This window comes from Corvus kubaryi, unplaced genomic scaffold (assembly GCF_017639235.1).
Source record: "Corvus kubaryi isolate FWS band 111438036 unplaced genomic scaffold, C.kubaryi_AGA036_p1.0 66, whole genome shotgun sequence".
In the NCBI taxonomy this organism is placed as follows: domain Eukaryota; kingdom Metazoa; phylum Chordata; class Aves; order Passeriformes; family Corvidae; genus Corvus; species Corvus kubaryi.
This window is the reverse complement of record NW_024582054.1, coordinates 16,316,776-16,332,834: the sequence shown is the minus strand read 5'-3', so window position 1 is coordinate 16,332,834 and position 16,059 is coordinate 16,316,776. Positions and strand designations below refer to the sequence as shown.

General features: G+C 35.6%; 1 protein-coding gene across 1 annotated transcript in view; it reads left to right on the top strand.

The window, feature by feature from the left end:
- The window catches only part of CEP128 (centrosomal protein 128), a 115,562-nt gene extending 103,316 nt beyond the window's left edge, over positions 1 to 12,246 (top strand). Inside the window, exon 25 of the mRNA XM_042047474.1 lies at positions 3,291 to 12,246. Coding sequence (XP_041903408.1) covers positions 3,291 to 3,397 — 107 coding nt within the window. The 3' untranslated portion in view covers positions 3,398 to 12,246. The remainder of the gene's footprint in view (positions 1 to 3,290) is intronic.
- The last annotated feature ends 3,813 nt before the right edge of the window (positions 12,247 to 16,059 follow it).

Genomic DNA, 16,059 nt, shown 5'->3' with positions numbered 1-16,059 from the left:
TGAAAGCATTGCATCTTAGAATGAGTGCTGTGGTACATTACTGCTCACCAGTAAGTCCTGAGCTGATCTGATGAGGTTAAAGATAATTGGTTTCTCTTCCTTTCAGAATCTATGGGTTGTGGTTAATATCTTTTTGCAGAGCATACTGAGTAACAATAGTAGGAATAAAGCACAGGAGCAAATATCTCCATATCATCTGTACTTTAGGAACACTCTACCTTGACTCACAGTTGATTTTTCCATTTTCCCAAACCTCATCCCTGTCAAAGTCTTGCAAATCAAAGTACAGCTGAGCCTGTTATGGGTATAGAAAAGGAGTAACCCATGCCTCACAGCATGTTCAGATAGATGGCCTCCAGCAGTCCCTTCCAATCTCAAGAATTCCAAAAGTGATTCACTGCAAAAATTTACTGAAATTTAAAAAGGCAGCATAAATATTCCTAAAATACTACAATGTCTTTACACTGCTTAACCCAAATTAAACAAGGTAGGACTTGGTTACTTTAATACTTTTTAATAAATTTTAGGCAGTTTTAAGAGAAATAGGATCCATGTGATCTGAATACCAATCTGATGAAACAATTCTGCATATTTATTCTCTGATTCAACTGTTTTTTACCAGCGCTAAGTACTAAACTTTCTGGAGACAAAAAAATAAATGATTAACAAAAGACAGTAGTGATTCAATTCACTGCTTAGTGCTTATGGCACTAAGATATGTGGATTACTCCATAGCCTTTGGTTTGTGACTGATTGTCACTTTATGCTGAAACTGATTTCCACCAGTTAAATGCGTATTTTGAAGTTGTTGATATAGATCTTGAGGACAGTGAAAATTCTGCAGTGGTATTAGCATTAAGGAGATTTTCCAGTGAGTGGCAAATGAAAAGTCAGCTACTTCAGTCATGATAGTCACATAAACACCATGAACTTTTAATTTCAGTAATGATATTAATTAATTATCATTTGAGACTTTGACAGAGAAGTATAATTTGACATCTTAGCTCCCAAACCTACTGTAGCTTTTAATAAATCTTCCTGTACATGTTGTCATCTGTTTTCTGTGATTAATTGTCTCCTTACTTCTTCAGAAATAGAAGAATGGATTTTTTTTTTCTTTCATTTACCTTTTGGAGCCGTTTGCAAGCCTTTGTGATTTATGTTTCCCCATTCCATCTCTCTTCAATTCATGAAACCTTACAGACTATTATAGAGTCAATAACTAGTACTAGAATCTTCCTTCCCAATGTGGGTCTCCTGTGACTTGTAGAGAGGGGAGCAGACTCATTTGATATAATTTAACTTATCTGTGAGGGTGATGTGGGATTTCAGTTAAAATGGGTTGAAGAAAGAAGGACAAATAGATAAGGGAACAAAAATCTGTTTCCATATATATATATTTACTAAAAAGTTGCCAATGCAGCAAGCAGTTAAAAGGAAAGTAATTAACATCAACATCTCTTTTGTTACTGGTATAATTTCTGCAATTATAACAGCTTTTCCATTACAAACATATTTTAAAATATGTTGAGGGAATGTGCTTTTATTTCTATACCCATTTTCTTAGAAATGAAGACGTTTAAATGAGAAAATAATTTATTCAAGGAAACATTTACTAGACGTGGTTTGCAGTCTATATTATTATCAGACCAAAACGGTTGGTCCAAAAAGTCACTACTAGTTGTTACCTAAAGAATAATCCTCAGAAACTGTTTTTAATGGCCACTGTATTTTCCTGAATTTTTGAGTACAAAAGTCCCTAGAGTTACACGTGCTTTGCATTAGCTTTGTGAATTGAGTCCTGCCTTTCTCTTTGCACATTTCATCACTTCGAGATTTTAACCTGGATGGCTTCCCAGAAACCATATGTCTTAGAGGCTTTCTATTGTTGTTGGGAATTTATGTGCCAGGGCTTCATAAGCTGTGATAGACAACACTCTTGTGTCAACATGGTATGTAGTATGACTGATCGCACAGCTGAATAAAACCAAGTTGTCCAGAATGTAGGCTTTATTGTCATAACAATTAACTCTTGCACTGTATTGCTGATGCCTGTCTTTATGCCTCAGTGTACAGTTTTTCATAAGTTCTTAAGACTCTTTGTGTTGGCATTTATAAATAATGTAATGTACTTAAAAGTAAAAAGACATTGCAACATCACTGTGCCATGGGACACCCTTGTAGAACAAAACCTGGGGCTGCTTAAGCATAAGAACCTGGAATGGCGGGTTCTAAACTTGACATCATCACTTAGAAAAATGCAAATTGAATTAGCTAAGCAATGCACTTTCTTTATGATTTTTCGCCTTACTCTGAATACTGTCCACAGGAGGGTACCACTGACATTAGCATACAGTAGCAGAGCTTTGGACCAGTTCTGAAAACTTAGAACTCACACCAACGTCCCAAACACAGATTTCATTCTTCTGAAAGTGAAAACTCTCCTAAGCAAACTGTGAATTCTTGCTTCTTATTAAATAACTTTTGGTTATGTACTGCTACAATTTTACTGGCTCTTTAAAAATTGCACTCTGGATATTCAGTAGGACCACTTTTCTTATATGCTTGTGATACAAGGAAGGCCGTTAGGATAAAGAGATGTTGTATAAGCTGGTAGCCACTTTCCTTCCCTTAATGTCTGCCTTTTGCTAAATGTTTGGATATTTTGACTTTTTTTTCTTCAGCATTTTATCATAAGATGTTTTGTCAAATCATATTGTCTGGATTTTGATGCAATATAATGTATTTAGAAATATGCACTATATATGTACCCTGCTGTGAAGGTATATACACAGTATGACATCGTAGGAACACCTGTTCAGTGTTATTTGGTGGGTTTAGTCCATGCCATTGGTAAAGATATTCCTTCACAAAATTTTTGAGAGTTTGTCTTATTTTATTTAAACAAAAATTCTCAAAAAATAAATGGAAAATATGTCTTAGTGAAATAATCAAATTTTTGTAAATGCAGTCTACATTTCTTGTGTATAGGAAAGCTCTTGGCTATGCCTGTGTTTATATAGAGTATAAAAATCTATTTCTCTAGAAAAATAAGTTAGTTTCTCAATTCATAGCCTTACGAATATTGAATATTTATGAACACCATATTACTTGCGGAATAAATTATGATATCATATAATGAAATACATGTTTTAAATAAACATTAATGGTCAGTCAAACAAATCAGCGAATCACAGGTTCAAAAAGGCCTCTATGATCATTGAGTCTAACTGACTTCATGTCTGTCTCCGAAGATACTTAATTAGTTTTTTTGTGTGACTTCTTTCTAGCACTTATGAAAGGGATGGTTCCTTTGGATACAAGTGCCACCAAGGAAGATTCTACTAGTGTTGCTGTTAGTGAAACGAAGCTGCAAGCAGAAGGAGGAAAGCAGTAGAATATTCTACAAAACCACACCAGTTTTCTCTGTGGTAAATTCCATTCCACTCTTTTTTTGGGTTTGAACAGTAGTAATTCCATCTGCTATAGGAGCGATGCACCCTTAATGATTCAGCAATTGCCAAACACTCAAATGAAAGAGCACCAAGAGTGATTCTGATGAACTCTTGTGATAATTTAGGGGACTTGTACACCAAAGGCTTTCTGGGATTTGCTATTCTCTTGTATTTGTTTCTGCAGTCCTCCTAGACTAAATTTATTGTATTCCTGAAATACTGTGAAGTGAAATACCTGTGACATTAATCTTTGCTATGAGCTTATTTACCCCTATACAGTTGTTCTGACACTTGTTTTTTTATTACATTTAGCAACATTATTAATAATGCAAAATATTCAGAAATTGCCTATTATGATGAGAGTCATTATACAGTGTTGTACAGACACATTTTTGATTATAGGTCTTTCAGTTTGAAAAAATCATTTAAGAAAGAAGTGATAAAACAAAATTTTCTCAAAGCTAGTGAAAATTCATATCTTGGTTTCAGGTTCAGGATATATGTGTTATAAGAATTATTCTTTTCGCCAGAACAGTTTTATCAGATGGCCTTGGTAAGGCACTTTAAAGAATCTGAATCACCCATCTGCATCAAGTGTTGAAAGGCACTTCTATGTGGCTATGAGAATCATAATAGCAGGGTTTCGTGTTCATTTATTTATTCTGTTTTGTTCTCTGTTAGAGAAGATGTGTCATATTGATTGTAAAATACTATGGAAATACAATATTGCACATTTGTATTTGTTCAGATATTTTTATTCTAAACAAATTAGACACAGTTTTGCATTACAGTGGTCTCAAAGAGCAAATCATAGAAGAATTTTCTGCTGTCTAAAGAAATGCAAGTGTTTCTCACAGTTCTTGTTTTATTCTCCTTTCAGCTACTTCTGGCTGGATCACTGCTAGTGTGCCTTAAAAGATTTGCCAAAGCTATCAGAGTACTGTAGCAACATTAACACCATTCAAACTATTTTGTTTTGCAGACTTCTGTCATATTTAGGAAGCCTATTTCTTGTCTGAAACACCGTCATTTTTTAGCACTGTAGGTGTCTCAGGCATAATTCACAGGTCACAGAGTGCCATCTCAAAAGAGGGTTTTTAAAAATTTTTTTTCCCTACTCTGATGAAGTGTTCTGTTGTTCCTGTGGGTGCTCTGGACAGTGCTCTTCCTTGACAATCACCTTGTATTCAACCTGTTTCAAACAGAAAAACATGCTGAGAACATCAAAATCAGACACAGAAATGAGAAAAATATTCGAGTTTATTCTCCATTCATTTTTCCATGAACTTAAATTGCTTAAAATTTAAAAAAAAATCTGATTCGGTTAAAAAGTTTTCTTTACCTTTTGTTGTGTATTATGCTGTGCATGGTAGTGCTGGCATTGGCTTTTTGCAGACTTCTGGCACATCTGCTCATTCAGAGGGTCAAGGAAACAAAACAGGCACATCCATCTGTTCTGATCTCAACAGCCATGATAGGGACAAGAAAAAAATCAACAAATAAACTTCTGCTCTCTACAAAGAGTGTGGATGTCATGAAACAGTGTTTACCTCAAGCCACAGTTACTATAAACTAAACTTACTTTAAGCGGATCCAACATTTGTAATTCATTTTTTTTATTAAATCAAGAGCAGAGCTGGAAATAACGGCATTTAAAATATTTTAACTGGTTTGGTCTGCTGAAACATTAAAAAATGCAAAATGAAATGTCACCAGCTTGCAGACTTATGGTACCTACAAATTATGGCCAAAACATAGAAAGGTCACTTTAAAATATATTATGAAACAGTAAACTTGTGCTCTCAAAACACCTTATGTGGTAACAAGGTCTGGTGCATTGATTGCTGATGGATAAATACGTACCTTACCTGTTGTACCAAAGTTTAGATGTTTTCTTGACATAAATGTGCCTGTTGGTAAATGAATGGGTCTTTAAGAGTCTGAGCTGGGAAGTAATACCAGAAATGTAATGTCCTCTCTTTTTGCTAAGGAATTTGTAAAAAACTTACCATTTTATGTATTTATACATTTTTTCCTGACTTGTAACTTAGAAATCTGAAATATGTATTCCTAAAATAGGATCACTACTTCTTTTTATTGTTAGAAAACTAAGGATGAGCAGTCCGATCTCCCTCACTATTACATCAAGTATTGGATCTCTTTTTGTACTATACAGGACAGAAATTACTACTGGGTGAAAAATTTTGGCTTTAAGACTTTAAGTATGTTCAGTGCTTAGTATATTTGCCTTTGCCCATGTGACTGGGTTTTCAACAGTTTTATATCCTTTTATAAAATTTTCTAAAAGGGCTGGAAGAACAGAAGAGACATGAAACCACACAAAAAAAAAAAAAAAAGAAAAAAAAAATATTTTTACTGAGTAGACTTATGGACTCCAAAGCCAGGAAATTCTTTCTTAAATTTACCCTCTTGGCCTGGCAGTCTAGATAGCGTGTAACATTTGTCTCTCTTCCACCTTTGATAGAGGTTCATATTACAAAGTGAATTTTGTTTCCTCTTTACTGAAGGCAAAAGTTCCGTTCATGACATTATGTGAAATTGTCCCTTTGTGGTTTAAGAAATAATATTTTTTCCATATTGGTCTGAAATAATACTCTTCTGCACAGTTTCAGTTTTTAAAGTAGAAAAGCAGATAATTTTTAAATAAAACCTTTTGTATATTGCACATTTTATAAATTGCTGTCCCTTCTGGTAGCCAGATTTTTTTATACTTTAACCCTTTAATGACCTGTTACTCAGTTCTTGCCCAAAGCAGTGGTTTTCAATAATCAAAAACGTGGTATTGCACACACTAAAAAATGATGGCTTATTTCTTTGTTCTGTTTAGCATTTGGTAAATCAGGCAAACTTTTATGTATGTACTAAGTACATACAGATTTTATAAGCTAGTATCAGGCATTCTTTTAATGCTGTACTGAAATACAGTGCTTCAATACTGTGCTTTCAAAAATGCATTGGCCCTCTATTTTAGCGTCAAATAGTTGTCACATGAATAAGCTATAAATTTTATGCCCTTCAGTTCCTTAACATTTTACAGCAGACTTGAGACTACTTAATTACTTTTGAGATTATATTTACTAAATAGCCCAAATTATTTATTTTTATTGTGTAATTATGTCATCCTAACAAGAAATGTCAAAATAAAAATAAAAAATAAAATTTTACAGTGCAAAACAAAGCTATTTTCTTACATTTACTTCTCAAATTTTTGTTGGAAGCCAGTCTTCCATGATGGTGAAAGTACTCCTTGGATATTCAAAGCTCAGCCACATTTTTACTAACTATTACAGCAAAGTAAATAAAGAAAATATATGAAAAACCCATCCAACAAAGAAACTACTATTCTAAAATCCATTTATGAGCTAAGGAATCTACATATCAGTTCATCTCTGGCTTGCAAGGCATAGTCTCTGCACTGTGTAGCACTGAATGGGTTTTCATGAATGAAAATGCCAGTACTACCCTGAAAGGAAATCAGTAGGCATTTTTGTAACACTGATATAACTTTATGGCTAAAAATGAGAAGTTTGCAACTTGGATGCGTTCTCATATCTATAACGTGCAGAAAAATTGATGCATAAATTTTTGTGGCACTGCTTGTTACAGTCAAATTTTACTGTACCTATGTTAAACTCTCCGTGTCTGCAGTGTGTTAGTAACAAATTTATTTCTCTCTAAGCCCTTGTCACCCCACAGAAGTAATTGATATTGAAACTAATGTGAGCTGCAGGTCAATATCTGATGTTACAGCCTTGTCAAAAATGGATGTGCAGGAGGACATCACCCAAATTCCTGTGGTTTTGATCTAATTGTAGAATTCAGAAGCAGCAGTAGAAGGGATGGAAAGCAATTTGTGATTAAATTATAATTTCAGAACACTTTTATTCTTGATGCCTTAGCTTAAAAAACACCTTAGAGCTAGTATTTACATCTGAATAAAAGTGATCCCTAAATAAAATTCCATCTTGGATAATTTTTTTTTTTACATGCTTAAGTACTTTCTACTCTAGCTCAACTCAACTCTTTACTGTAGGCATGTCTAGACTTCTGTAAATATGAATTTATTTGCTTTTCTATGTAAATAACTAAATTAGATTTTAAATCTGAAGAATATTTTAGTGCTCTATACAGGAGTACAAAAGAGCAGAATCTGATCACCAAGTCCTCCAAAAATCTGCAATGCTTCTGGGAATGTTGACAACAAAAATGGAGATTGCTGTGGTTAAAATCCAGCAACATCCAGCATTTATCGTTTGTGCTAACGACAACAGCTCTCCTGTTTCTAAAGCTGAAGTTGCACATCTGTCATTTCTCTGGCTGAATTAATTAGATTTTTTTTTCTCTTCCCCTAATAATGACAAAATTTGTAGTGTGAAAATATGCAGTGATATTTTAAAATTTCTAGTAATTTTATTTAGGAATCTTTTGGGTGCTATTTGGAACTAAATATTTTCGGAACATAGTTATTAACATGTTAGATTATTACATTTAAAAACATGAACTGCACTCTTTTAGAATAATTTTGCTATCTTTTTTTAGGGACATCGCTCCTTGATATGTGTTTTGTTTAAGTACAACGGTTGTTCTTGAGTTATCTGTTATTTTCATCTGTCTTCAGACCAGAGTTGTTTTGATCTTAAACTGATTTTCTCATCTGCCATCTACAGTGCACTAGTATGTCAGAAGACATACCATCATTTCTTCACGTACTCTGCGTCAATAATTTTGGTAGTTGATATTCCCATGGAATCACATTAGCGTTGAAGGCAGTTGTTTCTTATAAACTCTTTTCATATGAATTCTGACACTCTTACTTGTTTACTAAAATAAAAGCTGCTTAGTAAATGGACTAACATGAGGTCACGTGCTGTCTAATTTTAAAGATTATTCCACAAAGTAGATGTCTCTTACTACATTTGTCTAGATTTTCTGATTGCCAGCATTGAGTTTACTAACAGTTTGTAGAAGGAAATGGTAAAGGACAGACTTTGCTGCAAGAACCCTTAAATATTTTTGATTCAAGGCAAAAAATGAGACTACACCTAATTTAGGACATCTGTCTAAGTGCTTAGTGTAGAACCTAAAATACTCATATTGCAAAGTATATTTCTTCAGTGTGTTAATATCACTAAAATCACCTTCATGATTAACAGTTGCTGACACCTAAAATATTTTTGAAAAGTGATACTAAAATTTGCTAAAGATGATCAAAAGGATTTCTGTGTCACTCACATTGTTAAACAAGCATGGAACTGGGAAGCAGCCCAATTTATGTTTCTGGCATGAGGCTCTTCACAGAAACCACCAGTGACACAGTTTTTTATGTGGAAAACGATGAAGATGACCTGTGTTTTGCTGCTGGCCAAGAGAACAGTTTGCATTTGTGGCTGTTTGGTGTATGGAGTGCAACACGTGCACCATTTTTATTGAGGCTTTCACTGATGGGTGCAGCGCTGGCAGCACCATTTCATTCAAACAGCTGCAACCATGAAGATATCATGTAGCTGGCAGAACTTTTGTTACATGTTTTGACTAACAAAATGTCAACAAGTCCATCAGAAACCTTGGAGCTGTTTGTTTTGTCTCCTCTGGCGCAGTTTCCAGTGCAGTCATAAAGCTAGAAAATGCAGAAACATTTGTTCAGCATGAGCTACATCAGCAGGGAGGCTCACTAGCCATGGAACGTGAATCCATTAGTATGTTGTCCATTGATTGATTAGAGGTCTATGAATTAACAAACAACTAATCTACAAAGTTTTAAAAAGTGAGACAAATTATTCTTATTTCATAGTCAAAAAATCTCTGAAAATGGAAAAATGAAGTATCAAAGTCAAGAAACACTTCATTTTTCCAGAATGCGAGTAATTTGTTAAATTTCACTAGAGTGACATACTAAAATGAAGCTCCTGAATATGTTAATCAACAGACATCAGTCCCACTTTGTGGCATCTCTTAATGTGTGAAACTTGCTCACTTTGATTTAGACTTAACTGTGTTCCATACTTAGGGAAAGTCTGTTATGTGTGTTGTGCACTGAATAGCAAAGTTGAAATTCACCAGAGACAGCTGATATGCTACAGACGGAATACTGGCTCTTGCAGTGTATTTTAACAAATAGCTCCAATGTTCAAATTTCTGCTGTGAAAGCAACAAATAGAAAAATACGTAGACTGTAGGTAAGAGTGTCAATACAATAACAGTGTATTACTGAGGTTTCGAAGGTGTATCACTTTTGAGGCTGACACTTCTATATGTCCTTATTAGCAAATGCTGATATTCTATTTTTTTTTTCCCTTGGAGAGTATGAGAAGAAAATATGTTACTCACTTTTGATTTCTGGAACATGTTTTGCCATTTCATGCTGCCAGTTTCTATTTAATTTGGGGTTAGCTAAAAAAACCAACCATCTAATTCTGATACTTCATTACAAGCACTCCTAATTAAGTTAGTTGATACATGAGTCATTTTCCTCCAGATCCTTTGTGTTCATTTCATCTGAATGAAATACAGTGTTTTTTTGCAGTTGGTGTCCTAAAACTGGAGCAAAATTATTCCTGTGAACTAGTATTTAGGTTGGGACATTCTTAAACTAAGATTGCCCAGGCATCTCATTCATGTGACACTTAACATATTACATCATGTTTCCCAGTCAGCTATTGTCACTGCAGTATAGTATAAACTAACAACAGGGAATCTACAGAATTTCAACAAATTATATGGATGCGAAATGTCTCTGTGCTGGTGTGAAGTCAGAAAGGTCTGTTTAATACTTCTAAACTTTATTGTATTGATTAACGTAATAGAAATAAGCATAGTGGAATGAAATTCCTCAACATTGAATTATTTCTTGAGATAAAGTCCTTGAAAGTTTAGCAAGGAATCCAGCTCTTCATACATGTTGAAGTTCATCTTACTGTGGTAACCAGAACTATTGCAGTTTCCTTCAAACTTGATTTCTGAAATGTAAAGGTGTGTTCAGACTTATAATAGCTGTGTAGGCATCAGGTATATCCTGTCCACATAATTATGTCTCTTTCTTATAGACATTGACGTGTATAAACATGTTCATACACTGTAAAATTTTACTGGTCAAAAAGAAAATGAATCCTTTTATGCTTGGAAATCCTAACTGCAGTAAAGCTAGCAGAGGCCTTGTCTGTAATATCAGTGGAGTTACCATTTCATGCTGTCTTTTAGAAGAGGGGAGAGAAATACTTTCTTAGTCTATTTTTTCATTGCATTATGGAGGTCTGCAAGTCTACAATATGTGTTGGTCTGATGAGCAACAAATACTTGCTGAAAAATACATGCTCTTATAAAAATAGTTTGGTAGCAAACTGCAAAACATTTGGAATAATCTGCCACTATGTCATTTTTATATTTTATATTTTTTCAGAATCTGAGAAATGAATTTTGAGTTCATTTACGTTCTTTTATTTTTTCAAGAAGACTAAATCTAAGTTAGTTCTATAATAAAAACCATTGTCCTTCTAAATAACATTAATCCAAGCTTATGAAATTTGAAAAATTATGAAACGTTGCAGCTCTTTGTTCCACTTCAATGTGGTGTACTACAGCTTTTTCAAAATAATGAAGCCATCTCCAAGGAGAGATAGTTCATCTGTTAATGTGTATCAATTGTATTTCACCCTTGTGACTAAATGTTTTGTTTCCTATCAGTTTTTCAACTGATCTAGTAATTCAATGAGTACCCAAAATGGGAATTTTTTTGTGTGTAGATAGAAGCTAATTATATCTTACATCTAAATTCCAGCACTATTGGTTTGGTTTTTTTTACAAAAGACTCATGAAATAAACCCAGTTTTGACTATTTTGTTCTATGATATTTTTGTTTCAAGATAGCTTCACAAGGTATTTGCAGTCCACTTTTTCCATTATTCAAGGAGGGAAAAAATCCAACTTGACTATCTTGAGAAGTATGTAATGAATTTAAAAAGGTATAGAATCCTAGAATCACTTAGGTTGGAAGAGGCCCTCTAGATCAAGTTCAACCAAACTACTGCTTGACTATTACTTCCTGTAAATCGCATGGATGCACATAAAACTAAGTGTACAGGTTGGATTTTCAGAACACCTCGTGCAGGTTTAGCAACAATGCATTGTAGAAGTATAAAAGGAGGAGCTGTTACCATGTTGGTTTGATGTACAAGTCCTTACCAACCTGTGAAGTTTGAGGTACGTGGTTACACATGAGGTGTGACTCATGTCACTCCAGAACACCAAATTTATTGTTGAGTTGCTGCTCTGACTTCAGAATGCCTGTGCCTGATTTGTACCAATATGAAGCCTCATGTATAAAGCCTAAGTACCAATCAAACTACTAAGTGCTGAGACTTTGTCAAGTGATTGCAGTATGAAGTATATGAAAGCTGTCTTTTGTGCTCTGAGCATGTTGCTGCAAACTGAAAGCTTGGCACAATCTGCAGGTATGTTTAAATTTGGTTAAGGCTCTACCAGGAAAGTTCGTATGTTAATTTAACATTAACATTTGTACCTACTTTCTGCAATTAGACTCTATAATGTTAGCCAGTGAGGCAGTAACAAAAATATCAAGCTACGTTACACTTTTGCTGACTTGGGACTTACTCCAAGCAATTCCTGAAGGCAGGGTTGCAAGTCTTCATTGCAGCTCAGGAGATAGATAGTACTTTTGTAGGATCAAAGTTGCTAGCTGTACTTGTAATTTAAAGTATAAAGTAAAAACTTGTCATTTTTGTAAACTAACATAATAAATTATTTTTCCAAGCAATGCATACCATCTGTATTCATTTAGCTGATGTTGCCAAACTTTTGTAAAGGCCTGTTTTATGTAATTGATCTTTTTTAGTTTTGTGAAATATAGATGTGTGATATGGAATTGTGTTGCCCAAGTTTCTTCTTAACTTGTCTCTAGGAGCAATTGGATTTTTTCTTTTGTTTTCTTTCTTCTACTGTAATATTTCTTTAAAACTAAGATGCTAGTTTCATTGTGAGAATAAGTAGGTTTCTAACACTGTCCCTGCCCAGCTCCGTGGGGTCCCGCGTGCCCCCACAGCAGCACGGGTGGGTTCAGTGTTACAGTCGGGAGCAAAGAGCTGAGAAGGGCATTTGCGTGCATTCCCACAGGAGCATTTATTGCTGCTACACTGTCCAAGGGTGCAGAGGCAAATAGGAACGTGACCCCAAAATTCACAGTTTTATCCGGGGGCGGGGAAAAGGCAGCACCAGGGAACGGGGACCAATGGGGAAGCTCTGGGGGAGTGACGAGGGGCAGAGGCTGACAGGCAACCCGGGAATCCAAACTGGGGTAGATGAACATAACAGACCAGTGCAGCCTGGGGGAAGCCTTCCTGGTCACCCGAACGTAAAGTGGTTCTTGTGGCACTAGGAACTTGTCTTACTGAAAACTCTCTGTCCCTTGTCATGTATGTTCACAGGCCACCACAGTTTTCTTCAAAAGTGTGTATTCAAAATTTGTATTTAGGTTAAAGATTTTTTTACCATTAAGGACCCAAAAATCTGGCAATGTATTATAGTGTTATAATAGGAGCAGGTCTTTACATTGGCCATTACTGACAGTGTTTCCAGAGGTGCCCTTAATTAGGACAGGCTGTAGTGCCTATAGTCTCCTGGAGAGTGTGAACAAGATTAATCTCATTGAACTTGAGTCTGAACAGAACATCTGCCTCCATCTAAATGAACCTGCCTTTGTAGTCAACAGGATCAGTGGCATCCTTCATCTCACCCCAAAGTAAGCAGCTAGGGTTTGATCAAATTGCAGTGAACTGCTCTAACTATATTGTTTAAATCTCCATTTAGTAAAAAGGAGAGCCAGACATCTGCCTTAGATGCTTATTTCCTGCATTATAGGTACCATGTCCACCCACAGAGTGGGGTCTATCCATGTGTGCTTTATCTGTGTTCCATGGTAAATTCTTTATTACCTAAAATAAGAGACACCCCTGGAGGCAGTGAAATGGGATGCAGTTAAACAAGAGATTGAGCCGTGACAGTATTTAATGAAACAAAAATCATTGTTGCTGGGAAGTTCCACACAGCTGAATTTCTATGGAAGCATTTAATGGAAGACAAAGCCTTGCATTTTATTTTAAAATACAAAGTAAAACAAAACCAAAACAACAACAAAAAAAGTATTGCATAATTCCATATAATGAAGTTTTCTTATTATGGTTTCTCACAACAAGCCAAAATACAGTTTCTTTATATACTGAGAAATCAGTTATTGAAAGCCAGTAATTATTTTACTAATTCCATTCTCCTCTATTACATATTCCCTTGTCTTTTGGAGTTAAGAAGTTTTGCATGTATTTTACATAGTTTTGTGATCTGCAGTTGTTTTATAACAAACTTACTTTTCTCTGGACTCTGGTGATAGCAGAGTTATTTCTTTCACACATGCTTATTCCTCTCTTTCAGCAGCTGTTGCACAACACTTTCCCCCCCTTCTTAAATCTGCTGTCCCAGAAGCTCTACAACCTTTGCTGATGGGCTCAGCCTTGGCCCTGACAATTGAGCTCTTGTGATGGCAGGCAAATACCCTACAGGCTTCTTTACAAGTGAAAACAAGTAGTTTATTCCAATCTCCTTTTGGATACCTTCAGAATGTGATCCTTGGGTAGAATTTCAAAAGCAGCACATACTACTGTCTGGAAAAGGCTGCCTGAAAACTACTGCTGGACACATCAATGGTTCTACAGGAGACAGGATGACTATGAAGACAAGTCAATCAACATCTCTGATGCTCTTGGCAATGCACACCACTACAGCTCAAACAACACTTCTCAATGGGTAAGGAAAGTAGGTTGATAAAAAGAGTGGACAAATTGGTTTAGTAAGAATTTTAGTTGTAGTCTCAGAAAAATGCATTTGTTGTGACCTCAGATAGAAGCCCCAGCTGGCCCTCAGTTAGTAGTGTAGACCTTACCTTATGCTTCTTTTTTAAGCCAGGAGCCCATTGAACTATAAAGTGATGTTTCTTCTTGGCCTGACCCTGGGTTCCTCCTGGTGCCTCAAATTCAGATAGGAACTAAACCAGAGTACAAGACTAGGTCCACAAAAGATTCCCCAAAACTGTGAAAAAAGAACAATAGACAATGCTGAAATTACAATTTGGATTTTATCTCAGGAGCTGAGAATTTTGAAATAGTTTTTGAAATAGCTTTTGACAGCAAAGTGCAAGCCACAATCAATTTTGTCAATTTTATATAGTAATTTTCAATAGTCAGTTTTGTGACAAAAATTCCAAACAGGCAATGATATGTCTAACACTGAATCTAGCATAGACCTGCAACCAACAACACTGATAAGAGTGCAGCTTGATTTCCTTACAGTCCCTTAGAAAAAACTATACTATGACTTTACTAAGAGATGGTCCCAAAAATTCTCCCACATATATCCTGCCTAGAAATGCAGTTATTTCTCTTAGTTTATGGTGAACTCTGTTTTGGGGTAGAAATAGAATAAACTCAACTTTTAAGACATCCACTAAATACAGGCATAACAAAGTTTGCTAGCATAATTCAGATTAGGAGAATATATTTTCAGATTTTGTAGCCAGGTTTGTAGTAATTTTTTTGATTCTGTTGATCTTACCCTCAGGGCACATGCAACCTCCCATTTCCCAAATCCTTTTGTCTTGTAGTCCCCATGCATTTGCTTTATTTGTTTGAGACTGATGGGGTCAAGAACCTTTGAAAAAAGGCAGGAAGATGACGTGCCCCAGGGAGTAACTGAATATGCTTAGGCAGAAAAGTTTTCAATATGTGAAATGGGGATCTTGGACAGGAAGAACTCAGAATTAGTTGAAAATAGGACATTGCAGAGAGGAGAGTACAGATACACAACCATACCTGAGCAGTGATGGAAATAATAATTCCTGGGGACCTAGGAGGCACTGTGCATCATTTGCTGCATCTCAGAAAACCATCATGTTGTTGATCTAAGGCCAAGCCTGAAAGAAAGGACTCATTTGTGAGCAGGAGAAAATTTTTTCTAGAGACACTTTCAATCTTCCTCTGTCTTGCTTAAACATTTGTTAGGACCCACCCCTGAGGCAGGGTAACTGGGATTCTTGTTAATAGGTTAGTTGGAGTGTGTTACAGTGAAATGACACACACCAGTGTGTGTGTATGTGTGTGTGTGTATATATATATAAGGTTTATTTTGGAACAATTTGGTTGCGCTGGAAAGGAGGTATGTAGCGGTAATGGTTATTGTCTATAGTAATATAACAATATAAAAGTATAAAGATAGCACATAAGAAAATGTGTAAGGAAAAAAGAAAAGTAGAAAGAAACGACAAGAGTAGACAGTGAGAGGAACCCCTGGATCCACAAACAATACTTGATTGATGCAATTTAAATGTCTGTAGATGGAAGTGATGGTCGCTGTCTTGATCCATTGGAAGTGGGGAGAGCCCATGAAACAAAAAGTTCAATGGGTTCAAAAGTTCAGTACATTCAAGTTCAGGTGGGAACACCCAGGTTCCTGCCTTGGTGGGGGAGTTTTACACTGATACAACACTGTGGATTATGCTCCATTCTCTGGTGGAAGGCTGCAGAAA